The 27,536-nt window shown below is 38.2% G+C and overlaps 2 protein-coding genes across 3 annotated transcripts in view; one reads left to right on the top strand and one right to left on the bottom strand.

Annotated features, from left to right (window-relative positions):
* Window positions 1-17,496, bottom strand: part of EFL1 (elongation factor like GTPase 1) — a 64,928-nt gene extending 47,432 nt beyond the window's left edge. Inside the window, exons 1-12 of one of the 2 annotated variants that reach the window (XM_062501368.1) lie at window positions 17,480-17,496; window positions 16,989-17,091; window positions 16,265-16,332; window positions 15,988-16,072; window positions 15,350-15,483; window positions 14,647-14,784; window positions 13,700-13,914; window positions 11,764-11,887; window positions 10,991-11,067; window positions 10,718-10,854; window positions 9,829-9,951; window positions 8,324-8,423 (exon numbers count right to left, since the gene is read on the bottom strand). In XM_062501368.1, the coding sequence (XP_062357352.1) occupies window positions 8,324-8,423; window positions 9,829-9,951; window positions 10,718-10,854; window positions 10,991-11,067; window positions 11,764-11,887; window positions 13,700-13,914; window positions 14,647-14,784; window positions 15,350-15,483; window positions 15,988-16,072; window positions 16,265-16,332; window positions 16,989-17,079 (1,292 nt within the window). In that variant the 5' untranslated portion in view covers window positions 17,080-17,091; window positions 17,480-17,496. Of the gene's footprint in view, window positions 1-8,323; window positions 8,424-9,828; window positions 9,952-10,717; window positions 10,855-10,990; window positions 11,068-11,763; window positions 11,888-13,699; window positions 13,915-14,646; window positions 14,785-15,349; window positions 15,484-15,987; window positions 16,073-16,264; window positions 16,333-16,988; window positions 17,092-17,479 lie in introns of those variants that run through there. The other variant, XM_062501369.1, reaches the window with a different exon arrangement.
* A 156-nt stretch (window positions 17,497-17,652) lies between these two features.
* On the top strand, window positions 17,653-27,136 carry SAXO2 (stabilizer of axonemal microtubules 2). The gene is made up of 4 exons (XM_062501529.1): window positions 17,653-17,693; window positions 23,832-24,011; window positions 25,183-25,385; window positions 26,139-27,136. Exons 1-4 carry the CDS (start codon window positions 17,653-17,655, stop codon window positions 27,110-27,112), a joined length of 1,398 nt encoding a protein of 465 aa, XP_062357513.1. The 3' UTR covers window positions 27,113-27,136.
* The last annotated feature ends 400 nt before the right edge of the window (window positions 27,137-27,536 follow it).

Raw genomic sequence — 27,536 nt, 5'->3', positions numbered from 1 at the left:
AAGCTCCCTTTCATAAAGAGAATGAGCCCATTAAGGCAAAAGATTTAAAACAGACAACAACAACAACAAATAATAATTTTAATAGTCTGATGTATCCATCTACTCATCCTGGTACACCCTGCCTTAAAGCAAAGTGCTTCAAAGTATGATTGAGAGCAATAAATAAAAGATTAAAATTATCAACACTCTTATGTAAGGCAATATAAAGAGACTTGTTTTTCAGTGCAAGCATTTTAAACAACAAAGTGATATTCATGATACATATATACAATAACAGCATTGCCCAAAACTGTCCATTTGATTTTTAAATCTGGCCCTAATTAAAATTGTTATGCTATCTTCTAATTTAATGATTTTAAAGATAGTAAATAAATTGACAGTAGTCATCTTCTCTTTTCAGTTACTACTACTTCCATTAATTTCCCATGTAAACCTAATCATTGTAGATACTCCGATGAATAATCTATTCTGTTTACTAATGTCAGTGTCAACAAAATCTCAAGTAATGTGCTGTTATGTGCCTACATTAAAAAATAATCTTTATTGCTGCAACTTAAAAGCTGAAGAAATAATTAGGTTATGTAGACATATTCTTTTTAACAAAACCAGAATGCTTTCAATGTTTTGTCTTTTTTTTCCACTGGGAGCAATGAACATGTATGTTGCTTTCCAGCATTAATAAATTTCCAAAATAATACCAATGTATTTTTTATATTATATTAGTATTCTTACTGAAATTCTAACTCCAGAGAAGGAACAGAAGTCTTTCTATCACAGAGCATGCATTTCTAAAACACAAGGAGACAAACTAATCACCAAGACTTAGACCTTGACTTCAGCTGAAGAAGGTGAACATAATCCCACAGCAAAACCTCTCCTACAAGATTTGCCCTGCCTTTGCTCACATGACAGACAAAACCAACAGTCCTTAGTGTTGAGATGGTTTAGGATTTTTTCAAACTGCATCAAGCACACAGCATTAAAACAACAAGTGCCCCTTTAGTGGTTTTAGCTTGTTGAGTAGCCTTGAACAAGTCACTTCCCCTCTTCAGCCTCCACACTTCCAAACCCAGGGCAAGATTTCCTGAACAGCAACAGCAGTAATGAATGATAAGAGGAAGAAAATCACAGGAAGTACTACAGCACAGAGTCATTTTTGTTTACACAAGAACCATATAAATATGATCTCTACTTAAAAAAAGCACAAAAAATGGACTCACTTCACCACATCAAGTATTGTATGCTTTGAAATCGGGAAAAGCTCTGTTAATCACAGGTCAAAGGTTTTATGTGCAGTCAGTAGAAAGAGCTATTGGACACCTACTCTGCTCTTAACTGGATTAATTAGGGGCAGGAAGTCTTGAACAAGATTACATGGCTGAGACCAACTCACTGCCAGTAAGATTTTTATCTATATCATAATCAGGATGGTTTTCTACAAATAACACCTTCTGCAGGAGACTTCATTTAAAAAATAAGACACTTCATTAAAGCAAAAAAATCTTCATAGAACTTAAAGAAATCACTTGGAACAGTTACCATGTTTATCTTGAACCCAAATGTTCAATTTCAAAGAGTATGAAAACTATACCTAAGTTAAAAATCCTCTAAAAATTACCTAAGAGAGGCCCCCAGGATAAAATGTCAGAATTTGAAGCACAGACTTTTAGAACTCAGAATCTGGGACAGACACATGGCATATTACGGAAAATTAGTTTTTTTTCTATAGTTTGGCACTTAAAACTTCTTAGCAAGTTAGATTTAAAAAAAAAAAAAGAAAAAAATCTATGTCTTAAAGAGTCATGACAGAAATAAGAATATGTATCTCTTTTAATTTCAAATAGTGTGGTATTTCTGCTTGGTTTGTTTATTTTACAGCTAAAGAGAGTGAGGCTTAACAATATAAAATGCAAAGCAGATGGTGGAGAAGTAAACTTTTTTATGATTTTTTTTTTTTTTCCCCTGAAGGCAGCTGTTCAAAGTTATTTAAAGGTTTGGAATGTCAGAAAAATTTCTAGAGGAGATAGATTGACAGAGAAAGTACAGATCAGACTGCCATGGGTGTCATAAACACAGTCTATATATGATAGCATAGTATACATACAGGGACTATGTATGCATTCCAACACATCTGATTGTCCAAATATACTTTTCATTTTTGTAAATAATCCTGAGTGTAGAAAAAAAGGTTTCTTTGCTTTTTTCTGCTTTATATGGTGTTAGTATATTTTGGTGTCGAATAGCCCAAACCACAAATATTAAAGGTACCTTAAGATTCTGAATGCACTTGTCTAAGTTGCAATATATATAAACACACTTAACAATATTCTCATTTTGATAAAAAAGCAGATTGAGTATAGGTGGGACTTTAACTATAAGGTGCAACCTAGACTTCCATCCTGGTTTCTATCACCATCAATTTCTGTAAAATTAGTCACTCCTAGTAGTATCATTAGAAACCCCAAAAAGATAATGTTGTCAAATAAATCCTTATATAGAATTGTAACACAATCAAGCAGAACACAGAACAAAATTAATGCACGGTAAGGCACTGGATCTGCAACAAAACCAGTTTCAAATTATATCCTGTTTTATTCAATTTCTCCAGTCGGCAAAACCAATCAGAAGCAAAATTAATTTTGAAGAAAACCTGCAAACTCCAAAAGGAAGGTTGGTTCTTCTTCACCCCTTCCCCTTCACTCCATTAGAAAGGAACAACAGCCTCATAATATTGGCAGGAAAAAAAAAGGCAACATGCAGTCACTCAAAAACCAGCAAATAAAAATTCTGCAGCAGAAAGAGAGATTCCCTGACTCCAGAGAAATTCTACAGGACCCAGACACGGGAAGCTGGCACAAGTAATGGAGCTGGCACAGAACAGTGACCACATCTCAAACATGTGGCAAAAAAATGCTATGGAAATAATAATATAGGAAAGGGTATATTAATGTATATTAATAGCACATATAGTATTATATTAGCATGTATATTAATACATGCTATTGACATTTAACAAACTGCTGATTAAAGGCATTAGATTTCAGGTAATGTAAGCAAGCTCCTGCTGACTACTTCTGTGATTCCCACATTTCCCCAGGAGAACACATCTAGTTCAAACTGAACAAAAACTAAACTTCCTCATGCAATCAATCCTCACAACATGACAGCTTTTCAGCTATTTCACATTATCAAAGACAGACTTCAATCCAAAGCAGTTTAAAAATTCAGAGTGAATAATCAGAACAAAACTACCAAAGATAAATTTGTCTTTGATTATTGAAGTGTTATGTTTATGTTTTTAACCTCCAGACCATCTTAAAAAGGAAACACCACAGTCAAAACATCAACTGATTTCCAAAAGACTAATAGTACTGCCAGCAAGTGTCTGTGATGCATCTCTCATGCCACGAACAATGGTTTTCGAGCTCTGAGAATGCTTTCTCTCCATACAGCTTTTTCCAGTTTAAACTGCATAAGCTTATGGACAGATGTATGACTTCACAAGGTGTGGACGGAGTAATTTCTGGTTACATCTTTAAATCCATTCAATTTATAGAGAATTCTATTCATGACTCTGCTGTTCAGAATTAAGTTCTAGTGAAATCACTGGTGCTGCTCTGCTCACCTGGCACTCAAAGAATCCTGCCAACAACATCCCCAAGGACAGCTTGGTCAAGTGCAGTTTGCTACATTTCAGCACAATGTATGTTCAGTGGTCTACCTAATCCTTTAGAAGTTCATTAATTTCTGGATTAAACTACTTAATGTCTATAGAACAGTTTCCATTTACAAATTAATGTACATCTACTAAGATCACTTAGCATCAGTTCTATTGCAGTGAGACTGGTATGCAATTCACAGCAGACATAAATGTGTTAACACAACAGGAACAACTGAAAATTATCCAAATCACAACTTACATTTCATACAACAGTCTTTCAGACTCTTTCAACAGTGAATACTCAACTGTTTGTATTGCATGATATAGCAGTTATCATTCATTCTGAGACACGTAATGAAATAAGGTATCAATCCCAAGCTGTCACACTGCCTGGAAAAACACTCCAGACTGATAGAGCGACCTCTGATTTATCTCACGTGCTGAATGTGCAAAAAAAGAAAAAAAAAACTTGAAGCAAAACTCTTCCACAACATTACGAGCATTACTCACTTAAGCTCACCATTACACAAACTATAGTATGTCCAGAGATTCAAATTTCAACCATGATTCTGTACTGCTTTCTTGGATCAGTTGCCAAGGTCTCAGCCAGATTCAAATGTATACTATTACTGAAACCTATTTTATGACAGCCATAACAGGGGTTTTAATTTCTGAAAAGCATTTATTAGTTATGCAACTGGAAGCCAAATTCAGACACTAACCTGTAAATCTGACAGCCCATTCAGATGATACATGCCCTATTCATTTCTAATGCACAAACTACAACTTAGAACAAACTGCTAACGGAAACAGAAGATGATGGGTTCTGATCACACTGAAGCTGCTGCAAGTCATATTGCCTTAAACACAGAAATTAATTTACTTGCAAGAAGACAGTAATTTCTTACAGAGCTTGGACCTTTATACAGGTTCTCATTTTGATCAATGTCATTTCAGCTGAATATCTGGCAAAAAAAAACTCACAGAATTTCTTTCCCCCAGTACACTTTTTATAAAACATTAGAAAGAAAAGAAATTAAGCACACTACAATCTTTTTGTTTAAGATATGCTAACAAGCTGTAGCACAAAACAAAGAAACAACTATCACTATAATTTCATGCAGAATTGTATGGGGAAGTGTCTATTTCAGGGTGGCATCTAAGAAAAAAAAAAACAGCCCTGATTTCAAGCTGATTGAGGAGAAAGAACCTTTCATATTATCTGGAGGAAAATAGTAGAGGTATTATAGATTTTATACCCCCCCAGGCAGAAATGAAATATAATTTTAGTGCACTAGCTTAACTGTTCAATAGACCTTTCTTTATTACCACTAGAAAGTAGAAATAGAATTTCTTCAGTACTCTTTATTTTTTTACATTATTCAGGATTATAAGATGGACTTCAGGTAACACAGAAGGTTTGCTTCTCACTGTTCACATGGCATTACATCACTGCAATATTTACACATAAGTAATGTAGATGATTTTATCATAACAAACATATGATATTCAGTTTATATTTTCTTAACATTTTACATTAAATACCCCTAGTGATTAGTTGGGAGCAATTGCAATTAACTACTAAATATTTCTCTTTTACACTGGGCTATATAAAGACATAATTCTGAATCCCAAGAAAAGCAAAATGGTACATTTATATACCCTATACCTAAATTTCAAGCTTGGCTTCTATTTCTACACCTATACTCGAGCATTCTGTCTTAGACTAGGGTTCAATGTCACACACCAGTAGAAATGAGAGAAAGAAACAGCATATGCTGAATGAACCTAATACTGCACACAGCAATACTCCAGAATAAATAACCACAGGCATCATCAAACAACCATTACATAAAGCAACTGGAGGAGGGGCCCGAATCTGTTGGACTTCTCTGCCTAAGCAACAATTTACATTTTTGTCTGACTTGGTGGGAATTAGCAAATAATTTCAGAAGATCAGAGAGAAGAAACTTGAAGACAAAATACTTGCAATTCGCATTTCTTTACAAAACCGGGTAAAATCTAATGACATAGTGGTACCATACAAAAAGTCAATTTTCAAATCTTTCCAAGGAAAGATAAATATAAGCTGACAACCAGGTTTGACTTGACAACGAACAATTTTCTCATGTATTCTGCTATTTAAACAGTAAAAGCAAAATCATACCAGCTTTAGTATAGAATCTATTAATTTTAAAGTGACCTTCAAGGAGATATGAGCTGCCAACAGCAGTCTCAAAGGAGGTTGTTTTAATTAAAAATCCATCCTTTGTTATCATTTACTGTACACCCTGGACTTAGAAGAGCTTTTTGCTTTTCCCAACTTATGCTTAATAAGTATTACAAGCAGATGACAGAAATAAGGCAAACGATAAAAAAATTACAAAATCAGTTTGAATCTTCTAACAAAGTTAGAAGAAGGTAGCTTTACCCAATACTACCTCACAAAAGGAAAAAAGACACTAGCATAGATCTACCTCTTTCCCTCTGGAAGTAGAAGACATGTCTTGCAAAAAATAAATCTGGAGAAAAGTCTTATATTTTTTTACATGCTTTTAACATGCTTGAAATCAGTCCTTCCCCAGTCCCAAGGGATGCAAATAACCTTAGGTCAATCCAGCAGTCAAACACTGATATACACAGTTAAGAGCACAGTTAAGGCACCTCAAAATCAACATGTAAGTGAAACACACAACACGGATTAATGGTCTTCAATAGGAAAATGTGAAACAATTGGTAATATTCATAATGTAGATATTCTCTGTTTCTTGCAGACAGTCTTATGGAATACCCTCATGGAATGCCAGTTTAAATACTGTATCTCACATGTTCCACTCAACCATCACCCAATTCTGTTAAGTACAATCTTCACTGAGTAACTGCAAATAGCACACAATGACCAATACAATTAAAAATACGCTCAAGAACCACAGGTGCACAATGTTGTGCTTTTAAAACACTTGGACTTTGTTCCACGGAGATTCTTTTCTTTCATTAGAACTAACCTCCTTTTCCAATTTCTTCAACAACTGCTTAGCTGTAGAATCATAACAAACCAAAATTTAGCTCTATTGCTGTTTTTCAATTAATGGAAGCCAACCATCACTTCAAAACAAATCTTAAGACACTACCACATCAGCAAAAGTCACACATGACTAATAATGAGCAATCCTCTCAAAGAAAAACACACATGTGATTTCCTTTTAATATTGGCTTATTAGTAACTAATTGAATTATTTAATACAAAGGCCAGCAAGACATACTTCTCACACAAATTACAGAGCAAGACACTAAAATTTTAAATACACTGAATAAACAGGGATAAAGGAAAGGAACTACAATACTAAAATTTTCTGTGTCCGGCGTATGCAAAAGCTACCTCTGCCCCTATTTCACATACTCATCACCTCAAAGACTCTTGATTCTCCCAACAAATACAAAGCCAGGTCATTTTCACTGACAGAACAGCCAAAAAAGTGGTGGTCTCAATGCAGCTGTCTCTGATAAGTGGAGCCCATCCCCAGGAAAGGAGACAAAGCAGGAATGGCGCTGCTGTGCCACACCTGAGCAGAGCTCCCGCTTCAGACATTTCGGGACAGCACTCGAAGCAAAACTGCACCATCTAGTGTCTGCTCAGTCCATGCACACGGGACATCTTTTCCCTGAGTGCCAACTCTGCAAGGAAGATTGCTGGTGGAAGATTTGTAGTAGATAACCTTGGTAAGAAAAAAACTGAAATAAATCTAGCAAGTGCGAGAAAAAGCTAAGGTAGTAGCAAAGCTTTCAAATATTAATACAGTAGCAGAACTGTTTTTCACACAAAGATTAAACACAGACTAATTCAGGAGGAAAATTATCATTTTCCATATACTCTGCTGTATAGTGACAATTCCCCAAAAATGTAAAATGGCCAGTTAACATAGAAGTTGCCTACTGAAAATGCTCCAGAGGCCTGGAAGAATGAAAGGTTAAGATGAACCTCATTCTTGAAAACTCATCAGAAAAGTACATTTCTTCTGCAGAAAAAGCTGGTGGTTAAAGCAGTACACCTAAGTGTCCCAGGAAAATGAGATCTAGAAGGACCTACTCCTCAAAGAAATTAGGATGGCTATTAAAAAACAAAAGGCTGTAACAAAAAAATCTTCTAGACCTCTCAGAAAAAATCTTTGGAAGTGCATTAACGCTCTTCAGATCACTGTAAAAAGTCAGTCAAGACCTGAAGTACTTGAATCAACCTATTTTATTTTGCCATTGCAATGGACAGGATAATCACTGAGCTGCTATGCCCAGTTTGATGGGAAGTGTTCCTTGGTACAAACACAAGCTGCTATGATCATGCCAACACAACCTTGATGAAAAAAACAAGGAAGTTTAATGATTCCACCATTTCCACCAGACATCCTGAAACTGCTTACACTGCACACAACTAGGATTATACCTCTGGACAACAGCACTATTCTCCAACAGATTTGCTGTATATTCTAAAACTACTATGATTAAACAAATCACCTCCTGAATTTGTTCAGAAAAGGCTTTACTGCATTTCCAGACTTCATTAATTATTTTCTCAGGTCTAAACCAACTTATCCATGCCTTCAACGTAATTCTTTTTTCCTCATAAGTAACTAACAGATCAGACAGTAAAATGTTACATTTTCCTACCTTGGTTTATTCTGTGGCAATACCTTTGCATCAACAGGAAACATTTTGGAAACAAAGACAATAACTGGGGCTGTTTCTTCACTACTACATTTCATAAAAGCTGAAAAAAAATATATAAACAGAAGTTATTTTCACATTTTTTCCCCCCAAAAGTATGGACAAAGCTATGACTTCACATTAATTTTGCAGGCATTACGGTTTATTTCCAGTTTCAACAGATAACATGCTAAGAACAAACCATCAGGAAAAAGTAGAAAACTTCTCTGGCCTAATCATTTGATAACACTGCCTGTATCTTCAAGTGTGTTTTGCAATAAAATGAGCAAGAGTTCAAAAACAGAATTCTTGATAAAAAATATATATGCCCCCAGTTAAACAACTTGAGTTTACAGGCTGATTTAGATCACAATGGAAACCAGAGAGCAGCATAGGATGAAGACTGAACACTATTTATTCAGTACCTAACAGAATTCTCCCTCCTTTCAAACTAAAGGAGGAAATCCTGCAAATGTCTAAATGCTCACAAAACCCTAACAACTTCACTGCAAGAAAAGATATTTCTCAAAAGATGAAAGATTCGCAAAAAATTCATTCGATATGCAGGAATTTCCCATAAACCATTTTTTTCATCCAACTTGAAACACATGAAATCCAAATGAGGCAATACCATTCAAAACTTCTAACACAGAAACTGAATTATCTTCTCCTACACTTCTTCCTTTCATGTGAAATATGAAAAGACCACAGAGGTAAGGCAAACAAAAGCACAAGACCACTACTGAAAATTTGCAAAATACTCACTAAATGTGGAAGTCCACTACTTGTTCATAACCAAGAGCAGTAAGATGCAAGTTTACAGAGGCAAATTTCTTCCTATTAACTTACACTCATACAGTGTTGAATACTGTCTGGAGAATACCATGTTTTCAATAAAGGATGAAAAGCCAGTTTTGTTACCCCTGGGAAACAATTCCTAACAGGCTGTCAATTTGACATTCACATCTCATTTTCAATTGACATTTGGTATTTCATCCTCTTAGATTTCTTGAAGCTCTCCTCAAAACACTGGGCTATGATTAACAATTAATTACTAAAAGCTAATCAGTACACTTGCAAAAATTTAATTCAAATTCAAACCACTGATGGCTAAAAATATTTTAATAGACAAGTTAGCAAAATATTCAATTCTCAATTACATAATGACTTCTACTGTTCAGAACTAAAAACAAGTATTAACCTTGTATTCCTGTAGAACTCCCAGTTTCAGAGTCCTGGAATTTACATCACCTGCAGCTTAAGTTGTATAAATCCCAAGAATATATGGGATGGAGGAAAAATGCATGGCCATAAAACTATGACATTCCAATGACAAACATCAACAAAGTTACCAGAAGTGGAATATTTATAAATTTACATAGAGATTCCTACACCTCTTCCAATCCAAAGACAAACAAGACCACCAGGACAGAAATAGCCTTCATGTTCATGGGAGAACACCTACTCACCACTTTTCAGCTCCCGAGTTTCTGGTGGCAAAGAATCAAATGTTCTTGCTCCAACACACATCAGCTTTTCCACTCTCTCTGCTGTGATATCCAGAGGACTGGGAATTTTATTACACACCATGGCTAAAACACATTGCTAAGGACACACATTTGTATTTTCCTACTGAATGCAACCAACAACAACAGAAATCCTTTCAATGCTTCTTTAGTTGAGTCCCATGCACTAACTGCCAGCAGCAGCAGATCCAAAACCCAGCTCTGCTGTCACAATGTCAGGTCCCTTTCAGGTCAGCAGTAATTTTTTGCCATTTATCATGGGCAGAGTTAAGGAGGAGTGGCCCACCCTAAGTGCAGTTGGGTAGCTAAAAACAGCACAACTGGGGCAAGATCTACAGAAGTCATTAGTATTTATACATCAATAATTTGTGCACATCTACCGTAATATAAACAATGGGCACAGCTAAGAAACAGGAAAAGCTAATTTTGAATTAAGAAATTTAATGCCTAAAACATAACACCAGACATCTTCAGAACTTCATGGACAGAAGAACCTACAATGCTCTCATAAACAAGGGATTGGTTTCTACTTCAGGAAAACCACAAAAATTTGAATATAAAACTACCCAATGAAGGTGTGCTGTCAAATTACTTCCAGTTTCTTGATTATCCTAAAAATAGGATGTGCAAAAGCACAAAGTTGGCAGAAATGTAAAAATAATTGAAGATATGTAAATTGCAATGTTATAGGCAAGAAGATAGGTCCAGCTAGCTTAGGCATAGACATTAAAAAAAACCCCAAAAAATTACACCAAATCACACACTGGAATATGTGAGCACATTCTGAAGTCTGACAACTGGCAATAGAAAAAAAAAAAAAATCATAGGATACAGAGGACTGCATCAGATATTGGTAGCCACTGGCTACAAATGGCATTTAGTTGAACTTTTGGGTCTGCATGCCGTGACTCCCGGGCACCAATTCTCAATCCCAAAGAGGTGACTATCTTTTCTATTTTTTCTTTGTCTCTGTAAGGAAAATAATGAATAGATTAAAAATCCACAGAAGCAATATATAAGCAGCATCTACTATTCTGGAGTATTAAAGAAAAACCACCAAAGCACATGGAAAGAGATGCCACAAAAACTTTCTAGATGCTCTCACCTTTTCATAACAGCCTCATACAGACTCCAAATGTTGTCCAGCACCAGCTGCACAAACAAAGGTTTCTTTCCTTTTGACTGGTAGAAGATAAAAACAGCTCATTACAGCAATTCCTCACTTTTTCAATAAGCTTAAGACTGCACTTTTCATTAGGAGCATGTGAAACCTTTATTCAAAATCAAGAAGTCTATCTTATAAGAATGGCATAAGGCACAAAATAAACACAAAATTTAAAAGTGGAGGACAAGGGTTTCAATTTCAGAAAAAGAATCTGATAAATATGGCACATGACTACCTTGAGCCTGCCTATTACCTCTTTTGTAACTATTAATCATCACCTATGTAAACAGCAAAAATAATCATGATTACATGAAAATAGGGAAACTACTCTATCCTCCTTTAACTTTTAATGGTGGAAATGCTGAATGCTAGGGAAGTGTAGTTTTCAGACCAGGACTTCAGTTCAGCATTCAATGGAAATTCCCTATGGCAAGAAAGGTTTCACTCAATGCTGAAACCTTGAAGCTGCAGTGTCCCTTATTTAGTGAGCACTGTTAGATGAGACTTCCCCCATGCAGCATTTGAGTGCTCAATTTTGCAATGTTCTATGCTCCTAGAATTGTTGCAAGGCTGTCCTGGTAACTTTATACCTCCAGTAACACTGCCAACAGGCACTGAGGTCAAGTTTCACAATACACTATGAGGAACAAAATGGGAAAAAAAAAGTGAACTCCAAAATAAAAACCAGGTTATATCTTTTACATCCTCCATACCTGATCACCTTTCATTATCTTCTTTGCTTTTGTGTTTAGATAATAATCTCCCCATAAAGTCTTCAGAAGTACTGCAGGCTTAATTCCAATTTTTTGGCTGTACAGTTTGGCAAAATGTTCAATTCTGAAAGCAAAGAAAACATATCTTGATGGAAGTGTAATGTTTTTCACAGCAACAGCTTATGTGAAAATCACACAAAAAACTCAAATCCTTGTTTTACTCCCACTTTTCCAATTGTCTTCCTTTAGTTCAGATTGTTTAACATTTACACCTGCAAAAATATTTAGTCATAACAAATCAAAAACATCAACAGTATTTGAATGGCTTTGTTTTGTTTCAAGTCAGCTTCAAGGCTTTACTAGAAATAAACATTTGTGTACTATCCCCTCATCAAAAACTCAAAAGCATAATACAAACCTTATAAATACATTAGTGATGACTCTTGAACTTATTCATTGAAAGACTTCCCATGACACATGGTCTGGAACCAGAATATATGATGTTAAAAATCAAGCATTCTTTGGAGTCACACTCGAGCCATCAGATGGTGGTAATTATTTTTAATTAACCACTACGAAACTTCTTGTTGCTTGAATCATTACTTTAATAGTAAGTTTTATATAAAACTGTAATGCCATAATTGTGTTGTTAAGCCAACTGTGTTGTTCAGCCATCCCCATGAGTTAACAAAAGCAGCCTGCTTAGGCCCAGAGAGGGAGTCCTGAACATGCTATAGTTTCCTTCCTGAAACTGTTCAATGAACAGCAATAAAAAATATTTCCACATATTTCCTCCCTGTGCTTGCAGAAAAAAATACAGTTGTAACAGTAACAATCCTGTTTACAGAACAGTGGTATTTGATAATATTTTCTTTGAAATTCAGAATTCTTAAGTTTTTATACAGCTAAAAAAAGGACCTGTCCATGTAAGCAACGCATAAAGTGAGAGTTCTGAACTAGGCCCAAAGAGATTTCTTTCCCAGAAACTGCCTAAACTCTCAATTCAGGGAGAACTTTCAAGATACTTGTGCTAGCAGCTCCTGCATATATATTAATGGCATTTTTCAACACCTGAGAATTATAAGCGAAGTATATGTACTTACCACATTTGACAAGGCTGGCACTGCTAATAAGTTATTTTTTTTTCTGCTAATACCTTCAGGAAAAGAACCCACAATGAAGAAATAGCAGTCAAAACTTCCCATTATTAAGAAAAGCTTCACTGATCCATATTTCAGCACACAGTGCTGTAGCTGGCAGTCCAGAAGAACCTCTTGAAAATAATTAAGGAAAATGTTCTTTTGTTCCCCCTCCATTATATGATTTATCAGAGCCAGGGCCTTACAGTTCATGGGAAGAAGCAAAAGAGTCTTGAAAGATAATTAAACTAAAATAGCCCATTTTATTTTCCCTTCCCTCTGAAGGGACAAGAGCTATTTGTGTTGGACAACAAGCTACGCATGGCACCTGATTTACAGTATGACTTAAGATTTAAAAATCCTGGAGATGATTTTAAGGGCTCTGCAGTACTCAAGACATTCCCTGTGTCACCACGGAGCGTATCCCTCTGATTACAATTTCAGGATGAAGACAAGGCCTCCACCTCGTGGCCAGCGACCAGAACAGGGGCACTCCTCACATGCCTCCAAACCAAACACTGTACCCTGAACCAGCTCCTGCCCTTGTCTGCTACAGGTTATCCAAGGGCAGCAAGTAAGAAAATACTGTTTACCAGGCTAGGCTGGACCCTACCGTGGGCTCAGAAGTGCCTGTGTAAGTAAAACAGGGATCCTGGCACTCAGATAATTTATACACAGCTGCACACCACAGCAAAATCTGACAAACATCTTTCGAAATATGATGCAATTGAAAGACTTGAAGATTAATGGCAGTAATCAATTTTTTAAAAAACTCAGTAATTAAATCTCAAACTCACCCAAAACCCCAGCCATCAATTGCACTGGCAAACACCACATTTCCATGTTCTGGTGAAAAATAGAGATGTGAATCATCAGTGTCTTCCAATCCAGTACTCCAGTCATATATTTGATCTCCTGGTGATGAGTCTGAGATGCTTTCACTTTCTGTTTCCTTTTCAGCTCTTTCTTCTAACACTTTGGAGGTAAAAAGTGTTCCAGTGACTGCATTGATCTAGAGAAAGATATGTAAAAGCACCCTCAGATTCATTCACTCTTTCACAGCCCTTGCAATTAAAATGTAATTTTCCCACCCTCAGAAACATAAAAAGAGAAGTTTTGTCAACAAGGTAGCATGCCTGTGATTCACTGGGCAATTAAAACACACCTAATTCTACACATTTGAAGACCACAGGAGTTTGTGAGATTGACACTTTGCCATAAACACCATGAAATTGCCAAGCCCAAGCCAGCCACACCAGGACCGAATGACAGAATCACATGTAACACACTTTGTCTCCCAGAACAAGGCATGGTGAAATACGAACTCATTTCTGCCAACAAAGCAAACAAGAGAGGGCAAAGGGAAACCTGGCAGAGAAATGATCCCAAGTGAACTCAGAGGGCAAAAAAAGTTTGAGAGCAACTTAAACTACGATTTAAATGATGAAACAACTTTATTCCTACATAAATCCATCAATACCAGGAACAGTCTAACATTTGTCTACCTCCAGTAAGTTTAAGCAATTTAACAGAAGAACAAAATTGAGCATATTACTTCTAAAAATAAAGACTTTTCCTGATGACCTGTCAAGAGGCATTTACTACTCTTCTCTCCATCACAGACATTCTGAATGAACCTCAAAAACAATCAGTAATAACAGGCACCTTAATGTAAAAAAATCAGACTGGATATTAGATAATGCCACAAAATCCACTGTGTGAAATGGCACCTCAGCAGGAATACCTGTTCTAAGATATTCTTGAGGTGCAGATATGCTTCCTGAGGGGTGAGCTTCAGCTCCATAATCAAGCGGTCGATTTTGTTAATCACCAGGACTGGACGGATATTTTCCAGCCACGCCTGCCGCAGGACTGCTTGAGTCTGAGAAGCAAAAGTTTTTAAAGAAATGCGTTACAGAAAGCCTGACAGCGTCAAAAAGACAGAACATTAAAAAAAAAAATCAAATACAAGTCTAAAATTTAATAAACATATAGTAAAGGACAGGTTGACGCTCAAACTAGAAATTTGACTCCCACGGTGTACAGTGTTAGCTACTGAAGAATTCTGCAGAATGGTGGGATTTCATGGCAAAACAACTAATAACAACAAAACCAAAACTATTTTGAAAAGAAAGCCAAGAAAAAAGCAACCTCATCATTTTGTGTATTCTATTCCAAAACCTGAAAGCCCACATAAATATAAATTATTTCTCTTAAGACTATCAAAACATTCCATTATCTTTCAACCCTTCACCTCTATACCCATTCACCAGCACTGTTCAGTTTTTCAGCACAACTATGATTTTTACTACTCACTTTCATACCTCAGCTGCATCATCATTTATTAACAGCTTTGTAAAACTTCTTAGCTTGTCTTTTATTTCTATATAACCCACTTCAGACTTTGCCTACTCCCCTCTTTCTCTACTTAACACACTTTATTTCACCTGTGGACAGACTCCTTCAACAGCATCCACCACTATGATGCAACCATCACAGAGTCGGACAGCAGTAGATACTTCTGAAGAAAAATCCACGTGCCCTGGGGAGTCTATTAAATTAATCAGATACTCCTGATCACCTAGGATCAAACAATAAATTAGTATTTCAGAACAGTTTTCAAAGATATTTCTTCCAGACACCCAGTTATACTGCTTCAGCTATTAATTTTTTAATGTCCTGACACTAATACACTATAAAACCCTTACAGCACAGTGTAACAGGTATCTCAACAAAGCAGTAAGACTGTACTAAAACCTGGGGTTTTTATGAAAGAAGGTTTTGCCTTTAAGTGACATTAATTCAAGACTTAAGATCAAAATATACATATTTATATCTAAAATAAAAGACAAGGCAACTACTCTCACGGCCTCCACTCAGAGATATGACTGAAGATGTTTTTCCTGACCCTGAGATGGAACTCAATTATCCTGGCTGACTTCCTAAGTTTCTGCAGAATTATGGTCTAATGCTGAGAAACACAGAAGTTGCACACAAAAATCACAACAACAACAACAACAAAGAGACAGGGAACATTAACAGAAATATCTGTTAAAATGTATACATGCCAACATCAACAACTTACCTTTCACAAAGTGCAGTGAAATTGCACTAGATTTCATTGTTATTCCTCGGATCTGTTCATCTTCCCTACTGTCGAGGTATCTCAGCTGAGTGCAGAAACAAAAGAAAAGATAGTAAGTCTGCAGAAACATCTTCACAATTCACTTACCAACTGTCAGAATATGATGGTGAGAAAACGAGGTTCAGCAACACTACAGATGGAATTTCCTTAATGACCAAGAATTTACAATCCCAGCATGTCCACAGCAGAATTCTGTTTAGTGACAGTGTAACTCTACCTTTCCTGCCAAGCGACTGGAGATTATTCCATTGCTAGATATAAGGCAATCAGCTAGAGTAGTTTTGCCTGAAAAGAAAAACAAACTACTCAGATTAAATGCATACAAACGATAGCAAGAGATGCAACGTGTAGTATTGTAAGACATCAACATTAATAAAGACTACTAAACCCCACAAAAAGTAAAAACTAACTTTCAAAACCCAAATCCAATTATTCCTGTTACATGCACACATTTGTTTTTGAAGACTGCATGCAAATTTACCCGGCATGACCAGAAGATCTGTTGAAATAACAAACAGTACATATGAAGCTCATTGTAACATGCAATTAGACAAAATATTTGTGTTCTCAAGCACTATTTCCACCTACATAGCAAACTTCTATTCTATTTAGAAAACCTTGAAAAATATTATTCTGCCTCTCAAACGTACGTTAAATTCATGTTGACATTCACCATCAGAGAAAACATTCAATTCAACTATTCCTAATTATTATAGTGTGATGCCCTTTTACATAAGACAAGCTGAATCGGGCCAAGAAAAAGGTGCATAAGGCCAAGAAAAAGGTGCATAATGTAGATTTACTTTTCCAAATCACGTTCAAGACAATTTAAAGCTTAATGCACAAAAGCCTACGACTGTAGAACAGCAAACAAAGTATCGCAGCACCATTCAATCACACATACTCTCCTGAGGAGGAGAAGGCACCAGCACCTGCCTTACCGTGGTCCACGTGGGCCAATATACAGATATTCCTGATGCCGGACGCCTTCTTCTGGAGACCAACCATCTTTCCCACGCTTGTGAGCACCATGGCTGGCTAATTCTGTGAGCGGAGCAAAGTGTTTCGCTGAGCAAACAACTTGAGAAAAGGCTTTGGTTTTTAAGGACGCGAAGTGCGGCTGGAGTTACTCATGGGGAAACCCTCCCGCCACACGTGGAGCGCGTCACGAACCCTCGGCCGCCGCGGCGCCACCTGGAACCACCCAGGGCCGTGCGTGCGCTTGGAGCGTTGCTCCGGACCCGGCCGGGCCGGGCCGGGCCGCCAGCGAGCACCGAGCCGCCCGCAGCGGCACGAACCTCACGCTTCCCCCCTCGCCTTCTCCTCCCGCCGCTCCGAGCGGGCACGGCGGCGCTGCCCCGGCCCCGCGGCCCTCCCAGGAGGGGCAGAGCGCTGCCCTCCCGCTAGCCCGCGAGGCGAGGGCCGCACGCACCTGCCCCGCTCCGCCGCCGCTCCCGGAAAGCCGCGCCCGCCGCGCTCCGCCGCCGCCGATCCCGCCCCGTGACGCCGGACGGAAGCCGGGCCGGGCCGGGCCGGGCCGGGCGCCGCTGGTGCCGCGCGCGGCGGCGTCCGTGGTTACCGGCCGGGCGGCCGAGCGGGCCGGGCATGGGACCGCCGCGCTGCATCTGCGAGATCTGCTCCTGTGGGTGAGTGAGGCAGGCTCCGAGCCAGCCAGCGCCGCCCTCGCTCGGCGCGCTCGCCCGCCACACCGAGCTGCTGCCGGTACCGGTCTGCCGCAGGGTGGGACGGCACTGCAGAGGGAGCCGGACGGGCGGGATCCATGGAATGATGCCAGTGGCATAAAGTGAAACAAGGCCAAGGGCCGGGTGCTGCCCTTGGGTCACAACAACCCCACACAACGTTACAGGCTGGGGCAGAGGGGCTGGAGAGTGCCCAGCAGAGAAGGACCCGGGGTGCTGGTCAGCAGCAGCTGAACGAGAGCCGGCGTGTGCCAGGAATGCCGATGGCACCGGGCCTGTGCCAGGAGCAGTGTGGCCAGCAGGGCCGGGGCAGTGGCCATCCCCCTGCGCTCAGCACTGGGGAAGCCGCACCTCGAGTGCTGTGTCCAGTCCCGGGCTCCTCAGTTCAGGACGGTCATTGAGTGTTTCCAGAGAAGGGCAATGGAGCTGGAGAAGAACGAGTGTTACGAGGAGTGGCTGAGGGAGCTGGGGGTGTTCAGCCTGGCGAAAAGCAGGCTCGAGGTGACCTTATCGGTCTCTGCAGGAGATCATAACCCAGGTGGGGCTCGGCCTCTTCTCCCAGACAACCAGATTGAGAGAACACAGTCTCACGCTGCACCAGAAGAGCTTTAGGTTGGACATTAGGAAGAATTTCTTCACAGAAAGGGTGATTGAGCATTGGAACGGACTGCCCAGGGAGGTGATGCACTCGCTGTCCCTTGGGGTGTTTAAGGAGAACCTGGATGTGGCACTCAGTGCCATGCTCTGGTTGTCACGGTGGCGTTTGGTCACAGGTTGGATTTGATAATCTCAGAGGCCTTTTCCAACCTCATTGACAACATAAGCAGCACCTCGGGCCATGGGGGAGTAGGACCCAAGTATGAGCACCTTCTCAGTAAATGTGAAGTAGTGTATTTACATTTCACACAGACACAGAATCACTCATATGGAGGAGACCTCCAAGATCATTGAGTCCAACCCATGCCCTGACACCTCAACTAAACCATGGCACCTAGTGCCACATCCAGTCTTTTTATAAACACATCCAGGGATGGTGAATCCACCACCTCCCCAGGCAGACAATTCCAGTACTTTATTATTCTTTCAGTGGAAAACCTTTTCCTAATATCCAACCTATATTTCCCTTGGTGCAGCTGAAGATTATGTCTTCTTGTTCTGTTAGTTGCTGCCTGGAGAAAGAGACCGACCCCACCTGACTACAACCACCTTTCAGGAAGGTGTAGAGAGTGATAAGGTCTCCTCTGAGTCTCCTTTTCTCCAGGCTGAACCGCCCCAGATCCCTCAGCTGTTCTTTATAGGGCTTGTGTTCCATTTAAATCAGGTAAGGGTAAGAAATGTTCTTAAACAGACTAAAATAGAACAGAATAGAGACAGTCTTTAAAAGCCTACCAGGCTAAATCAGAAGCAGGCTTTTCCAAAAACCAGACCCAGCTCCCAGTGAAGGACTGCACCAAAGGAACCTTTGGAAGAGGTCTGGCCACCTTGTCAGAAACCTGTGCAAGCACTGCAGCCTTTAATAGCGAATTTATATACCTGCCCTTCTGCTTCACATCCAGTAGCACTCGCCACTTTGCTTTACATTCCATGATCCTATAGAGAGACAAACAGTTCATTGTCCTGTAGCTTCTTTAACCCAGGGAGGCTGTCACAATTAGGCAATTTTTAATGAAAAATTACTATTACAGTTCTATAACCAATATTATCAATGCCATAGGTGAAAAAAACCCACACAACTCAGGTGTCCCAAAATAATAAGGGACTTGGACCTTTCAGAATTAAAATATATATATATTTACATGTTAGAGTCACAAATGTTAATATTTTCAATTTCTTCTCTGTCTACTTTAAAAAAAATCACAAAAATAATCACCCTAGGATTCAAAGATTCATTGCATACTAAAAAAAGTGATTTAACAACTGTGTACAAGAATAGTCATCGTAAGATCACAGAGGTGTGCTCAATGTTTTTGGAAGTACAGAGCAAACCCTATGGTTGTGAAATGCACCATGTCCCACAGGTTTCATATGAAGGTCTGCATGCACCCTCTGTGTGTTTCTGTGTGGGAACTTTGTCTCTCTGTTCATCAGCCACTTTTTTTTCCATCTGTAGACAGAGGTGTGAGGCAGGCACTGAGTAAAGCTCTTCATGTTCTTTTTGGCCAAGCCTGTGGTGAATTTTGCTCCACAAATTTGTTTCTTAAGTCCTAGATTAATGAAGAGTTGGAACACATTGTTTTCATGATGAGATAACAAACCTGGCTTGGCCTCAAGTAGAAAGATAGTGAGATAACACAATGAGACGGCACAAAATGAGGCTCAACTAACCAAAAGTTCTCAATCCAAAAACTGAATTCAATAATATAAATAATTGAATTAAATATGCATAAAGCTTGTGGTTTAAAATAAACCTCACTGAAGTTTTTACAGTCAATAAAATCTTAAGACAGTATTGGTTTAGGCAGGACATTGTGTTTGCTTCAGTGTACAGTGTTTCTGTTTTCAGGGAAAGGCTGCTTGGTCACTTGGCAGTGTTACCTGGACATTGGAATGCATACACAGCTTAGCAGAGACTTCAAAGCAACTATAAATATCTAATGTTTTGTAGACATTATCATTTGGCTATTGGCAGAAAATTTTATGGAGGTATAATTACTGCTTAATTCTAAATAATAAAATAGAAGGAAACAATCTCCCCTATCAACAGAATTAAAAAAAAGGAAAAAAAACTTACAGGGGAGCAAAGCCAGTAAGACAGAAGTTCATTCTACTTTTTCAAATACAGGATGTTAAATCTGGCTTCCAAAGAAGAAAAAAGCCTGTGTGGTAGATGAACTTTCTGCACTCAAGAATACTATTTGTCTGCTATAAAAGATAATCACAGCCTACAAAAGCATTGAAGATGTTTTGAGACACAAAAATAAACTAGTGCTTTATCTCCTTTTCAGTCGGTCAACCTTTCCCCATTTCTTGCCCTTTTGTTATCATTATCACAAAAATTTATATGTAAGTTGAAAGGAAAGAAGATTTCTCTAAAATATGGGTAACTTAAGCCATCATACCATATATAAATACAAACCCAGTAAAAAGTACCAGATCTCCTGTCAAGAACAGGAAAGTAGATGACTCTCAAAAACAGTGTCCATCCATCATTTCATCATCTCTGTCTTCCAGACCACAGAGTGTGCACTGGCAAAAAATAAGAAGAAATTAAAAAGAAAAGCTTTGAGCTGTGTTTGTGGAGAGGTAGTAAGTTTTCTATTATGACAAATATTAAGCTTTTCTCATTTTTGGTCTCGTTCTCTGGGAGGAAAATGCTTTGTGGTAGAATTTCAAGGGTCTTGGTAGTATGGTATATTAAAAAAAAATGAAGTATGCCAGGCCTCAAGTTAAAATCATCAGCATTCTACTAAAATAACCAGAACAAGAGCATTTGGCACAAGAGAGCTGATGTACTGTCACTTTTATTTAGCTGAGATTCTATTCAAACCTTATGCAAGACTCAAGATAGTCTCCCACAAAGAAGGGAAAGAATAATAATCCATCAAAGCAAGTGCCAGTCAGGCATGGGAAAAGGAATATTCTCACCAAATTAATTTGAATTATCAGTAACTCTGGGATGGAAATTAAGATAAATACAAGGAAAATTTAAAAATAAATAGTGTCTCAAGGAGTGCAGGCCAAACTCTAAGCAATATTTATCAGAGGTGTGATCTGTCTTCTCTGATGATTCCTAGCTTTGTGATGCCTTATATAATTAATTTTCTGAAATTATCTAAATGAAAAATTTTGGTTTAGCAATTGGACGACATTCTGAATTTGACAGCATCCTAAAGCAGATTTATCAGTTAACCAAAAAACCCCTAATCTCTTCTCCAAGTCAAATTCACAAGGTAATTTTATATTGCCCTTCAGGCTTACTGAAAGCACTTCCACAAGACAGAGTAGGATGTAGGAACTTCCTCAACAATATCATTTGATTCCAAGTAATTTTGTGCACAGTTAGAGTGTGTTCAAAATTATTTTATACACTAGAAATGATTGGTTTGACGGACATTTTTGGATCAACAATGAATTCTGAAAGAATTGCAGCCATCTCTTTCCTTGAAGAGGTAAGAGTAGATTGCTTTCACCTCTGTTTTGTATTTACCAAGAACTAGAGGCTCACTCTGCAGTAATTATTTTTCTAGTATCTATTTCAGTCTATAGCATGTCCATTCAGCAATACATGGGACATGTTCACAACATTGCTTAAAAATATTCAGAATTAAGTCCTTAAAGAATGGTGGCCCCAAAACACAGAAGGTGTTTAGTTTGGTGGTTGTTCTTCTGGACCAGCTGGTAGCAAACTGAAGATTGTTGAACTGAAGCTTTTGCAGATGAATAATGTTTGCTTCCAACTCTTTTGAATTGCATCCCAAAAAATATGTGAAGAACATTATAATCTGATAACCTGTATTTCAACCAGCTTTCAAACCATCCATTCAACGTCTTTTATTTCTGCTTAGCTGTTACTTTTAGATGCTGTGGGACACAGCATGTGCTGTTTGTACTTTCTGAAAAAAAACATTACTAAGGTGAAAGTGAATTTCATGACAAGTGTAATGACAGGCAAACACTGCAGTGAGAAATAGCACACACTTACCTCTTTGTTTTCCTTCCTTTCCGGTTCTTTCCCTCTTCTTCCTTTTTCCTTTCCCTGCTATGTTTTGAAAAAGTCCCTCAGTTGTTGATTGACTTGATTGAAAAGGAGTAAACACCTGAGGCTTTGAAAGGATCTGGATTCTCAGACAGGGCTACTTTTTTTCTCTTTTTTTGAACTACTGAGCTGGCAAAATCAGCCAGCACAAACTAATACCAGCTTTAGGATCTCCAGTCCCCAGGAACTTCCTTCAGTGTTTTTTTTTTCATTTTCATTTTTTCATTTTCCCAGAAGGAGTCCTTTATGTCTATTTCTGTATCCTATTTTACCTTGCTTTAGGTTATTATTTTCCTTTGTGGTATTCAATGCTAGCTAAAATTCTCTGCAGACCTTTGAAATATTCTTTGGATATCTAGCTACCTGAAACTTGAATTTATTTGTACCTACTAAGAGCTGAACACTTTTACCCATCTTGAGGTTTAAATATTTTTGCTTTTCATCACAGAATTTTACAATACTTATTTATTTGAGAAGTTATTCATTATTTTTTCCCTTTGCATTGCAAGTTGTCAGCTGTAAGTAGGAGGAAGAGCTGTCATATATTTCCTTGAGGTCAGCCAGAGATGTGCACTGTGCAAATTATATTTAATAGAACAAGATTTTCAAAACAATAACAACATTTAAATTTTAATTTCATGGATTGTTAATTGAAAACAGCAAAGTATAAATAAAAAGTTATCATTATATACCTCCCAACACCTTTTTGCACCATGGTGTCATTGATAGAGGTATCAATGAGAAGCAGGAGGAATTGAAATAAAACCTATTAAGAAAAAGAGATGTCATTACTTTCAAATGAACATGTGTTTTGGATAGAGAATTTAGTCAGTCTGTGGAGAAAAAAAGGGGTTGAAAAGTCATAAACGGCCTGCAGAGCACTAGAGGTGCACATGAGTTTTCACACCACTAGAATTTTAATCAACAAGTGTTAATCAGTCATGGTGAAAATAGGTGAGATGTACAGAAATGAAGACAAGTGGTAAGGTAATATCAGCAAGAAAGTGACCATATGAGACAATAAATGAAGCATAGTTAGTTACTTTTCCAAATAAAATGAGTGATATCATTAAACATCACAGACAAGAAGAAAGTGCATCTTGGTGGTAGCATCATTTAGAGACCTGAGATCAATTCTGTCCATCCTTTGTATTCTGCACCAAGGACTAACTCCCAGCTGATACTGCTTTTGTTACTGCATTAGTATGATGTGCTCTGGGCCATCAGCACAGTATTTTGTGGCCTTATCACTCAGAAAATATTTTAAACAAAAACTACTGACATTGTTCAATCTTCCCCATTTGTTATTCCCTCCCAGCAGACAGAATGTGGGTTTTCCTCTTACATGAAACGATTCAAAATTCTGTGTTCTGATGTGTTTGACCCAGACGCCATCGCTGCTGCCTTAGACCCACAAAGATTTATGATGATGGAGTGCAGCCAAGCCACAGAACTGAGTATGTGGAGAAGTACCCTGGCTATGGCAACATCTGCCCTCCTGAGAGCTGTAAGCCAAAACCAGAGCTCCAAGAGCATCGGGGGAGAATGGACGGCACCACAACATTCAAGTAAATATTTTCAAAAGATGTTTTAAGGAGGGTAAACACTGTATTGCAATCTTCTCAAAATGCAGTCATTGCATCCTTTGCATTTTTTTCATGTTTAAAGTATAAATGTTGGGTATAGAAATAGTTACCGCAAAAAGGTCATAAAAAATAGCAAAGCATGCATACAGCAAGATTTGCATTCTTTACAGGAGCCTTTAATATGTAAAGAGAATCAAAAGTTTCTGCCTTGTTTTCAGCCTGTTAGGAAACCTAGGTCTTATGGAAACCTGGCAAGCTGAGGAACTTTGTCTAATACGTATATAGAATCCAATATAGTGGGAAAATGAAAAAAAACAACAATTCTTTTATTGATAAATTCAGATTATTAGTTTTAAAAAAAATACTACTTTTAACAAAGTAAACTGTAAAGGGGTTCACTATATCTGTCCTGTCTGTGCACAGACTCTGATTTTAAGCTTACAGAATTAAAAAGAATCTTTCGAAGAATTAGGAAAAAATGTCACCCATTCATCATTAATGATGTGACAGAGGCATCAACTTTTACTTTTTCCATTATTGTTGTTTTTCTTTTAAGCTGTGAGGGCATCTGGTGAAATTTTTTTTGTTATTAAAAAAAAAAACAAAAAGAGAGAGAGAGACATTAATAGAAAGGTAAAATGCTATTCTACCAGACTGGTCATGTGCTTGTATGGACTATTTAAGCACCCACATATGTAATTTACAGCCTTTTAATGTAATGTCCCTATAGAAAAACAGTGAAATGCTATTTCTGATAATATTCCATTCTCCTCATGCTATCAGTAAATGCTACCCCTTTTAGTAATTTGAGCTTTCCTCTGCTTCTGCATTCTGATCATTTCTTTGCAAAATTATAGCAACTTTGTCAGTCTCCTTTCAGCTACTTTAAATAATATTGTAAAACTGTGAATGGGGACTTTAGTTCAAAAACTTACTTCAACATTTACCTTTGAGTAAAAGACCATAATGCATCAGAGATCCTAGATTTATGTACTGTGGTTCTCTCCCCTTTGTGCCCAAAATATGGTGTCTGATAGATTTTTCAGAGTAAACATTTTGTTACTTTTCCATATAGCGGAAAAATGACTTCAAAAAGTGACTTCAGATGGAAGAAAATATTTTTTTGACCAGTGTTTTCTTTTCCCCAATTCAGATCTGATTATTTAACATATGAAATTGTTACGAGACCTTTTCAGCCACAAGCAGAGTATAGACCAAAGTCAGGGAAGATTGACCTGGGAACTATATACCAGAGAGATTACAATCCTCATAAAGTAGGACCAGTGACATTAGCAAGGCCTCGAGAGAGGAAACACACTTCAGATGCAAAAGTGGATACCATCCCAACTTACCGAGGTAATAATATGTGCCCCCTACAGAAAGAGAAATAACCAAGATGAAGGTAGCATTTGAAATTACCTATGTTAGAAACTGCATTGTTGGTTTGGGACAGGGTGTAAAACATGTTAGAAAGCAGGTGATGATGCCATGAAACATTCAGCACTCCAGTTGTTGAGGGGAGACCTGTTGCTTCTAAACTAAAAGCCCTCTCTGTGGTTTGCTTGGCTACAAGGAAATTCCAACATGCACTTGGTTAGGCTGTGTCAGGCAAAACGGGATGGAAATTAAGGTGCAGTGTATTTTTCAGGTAGTTTTAGTTCATTTTACTTATTTTTCCACAGAGTAGTCAAGAGTGGAGTTTAGGCTTCTGCTTGTGTATGTCATAGCTTACATACACATCATCCTAGTGATGATCTGTCTTGACACAAATTATTCTACTGCGATGGTCAGGGCAAAGGCGCTAAATCTTTTCAGTAAAACAGAAGATACTGTATTTAAAACACGTATGAGGCTATTTTCTGTACAGTTTCTGTTGAGCAAATAGTAAAAATAAGGCATCAGGTGCAATTTTGGGGTTCTGTTTTTAACACACACTGTAATAGAAGACAGGGTCATCAAATCACAAACATGTAGATAAAATTATCATTTTCACTTACATCCATTTTCTTTGTTTTGCAAGATTTAATGCCAGAAGACATTGTTTCTATTCTGAAGGAATGGTCTTAAGTAATAACACCTGTATGGTGGAATGTTGGTTTTGCCTTACAGATGACTATAGGTTACGGAAAGGTGAAAGAACGGAATCGTGTAAGGTGGAGCGTGCATACGAGCCACCTTCAGAGAGGTTTGGAAATCCTTCCACGTTTCAAGATGACTACATCCCTAGGCAACCCAATCCCCCCCCAAGCTTTAAACCTTGTGAAACCAAGCTGTCAGAGGGGCCCTTCGACGGCAGCACCATCCATCGCACCGCGTACGTTGTCCACGAGATGGAGCCCATGTTCGTAAGGCCAAGAGAAGAATACAAGCCAAGCGACCAGCCCTTTGACGATCTCACAACCCACCAGAGAGATTTTAAAGGGATACCTGGGGAACAAGCAAAAAGCTGCAAGCCTGAAAATAGAAAACTTGGATCTGATGATCCTTTTAAAGGAACCACTGAATTCCAGGATCGCTATCAGCCATATTTGGTCACTGCGCCCGAGTTCCAGAAACCAAGAGAGTATGTTCCACCCACAGACAAGATGGACCTCAAGTCCTCAAACCGTCTTGATTACATTAAACATAAGGTTGTTCCTAGATCTCCCATAAGACCAGCTCCTGGAAGAAAAAACACTGGCCCTTTTCAAGGGAAGACTACTACAAAAGAAGACTATCAGCCCTGGAGCGTTTGTCCACCAGGGCTTATTAAGAAAGAACCAGAAATTCAGAAATTCACAGGAAAATTTTCTAATTTAACTACATTCAGGTCCCATTACATACCACATCAGGCCAATCCACCTCAAAGTTTCAAACCTGTGCACACTGTATCTACGGCAGTTCCTTTTAAAGATGAAACTTTGTATCGCACTGAGTATACTCCAAAGAGGCAAGAGATCTGCCCAGGACAGAAACCAGATGCTGTGGGTTATGTCTATGTAAACACAGATTCTCAGGGTCACAAATTCTATTGCCAGATGTCTCCAGAACGTTCTGGTTCAAGCTGTAATGCTTGTTCAGAGGAAGTACTTGCTGTGTCATAATACGTGCAATATTTCAAGCACCTTGGTAAGATAAGTGGAAACCAACTTGTTCATTTTCTCTTTAAATAACACTGAAAGCAAATTAAATACTGAAAATTTTGCTTTTAGATATTTGAAGAAAACCAAAGCCAAACCAAAGTTTATTACAAGACTAATAAAGATTTGCCAAATGCTGAAGGAACACTACTCCCTACATGGCAGCTGTCCTTTTCTGATTGTGCATTCTAGTTTCCTTGACTCCCCACATTTCATCACGCTCTATCTCAAGCATATTTATAAACATCTCAACATATTTATAGCCATCTCAAACATATTATATCAAGATATTTTCTGCAATCAAATGATTGTATTTGTGAAATAGCCAATGTCTTTTGCTGATAAACTATTTTACACCGTAAGCACATAATGCTATTTACAATAGTCT

The sequence above is a fragment of the Cinclus cinclus genome, chromosome 13 (genome assembly GCF_963662255.1).
Source record: "Cinclus cinclus chromosome 13, bCinCin1.1, whole genome shotgun sequence".
Lineage (NCBI taxonomy): Eukaryota > Metazoa > Chordata > Aves > Passeriformes > Cinclidae > Cinclus > Cinclus cinclus.
This window is presented reverse-complemented; position numbering and strand designations above follow the sequence as displayed.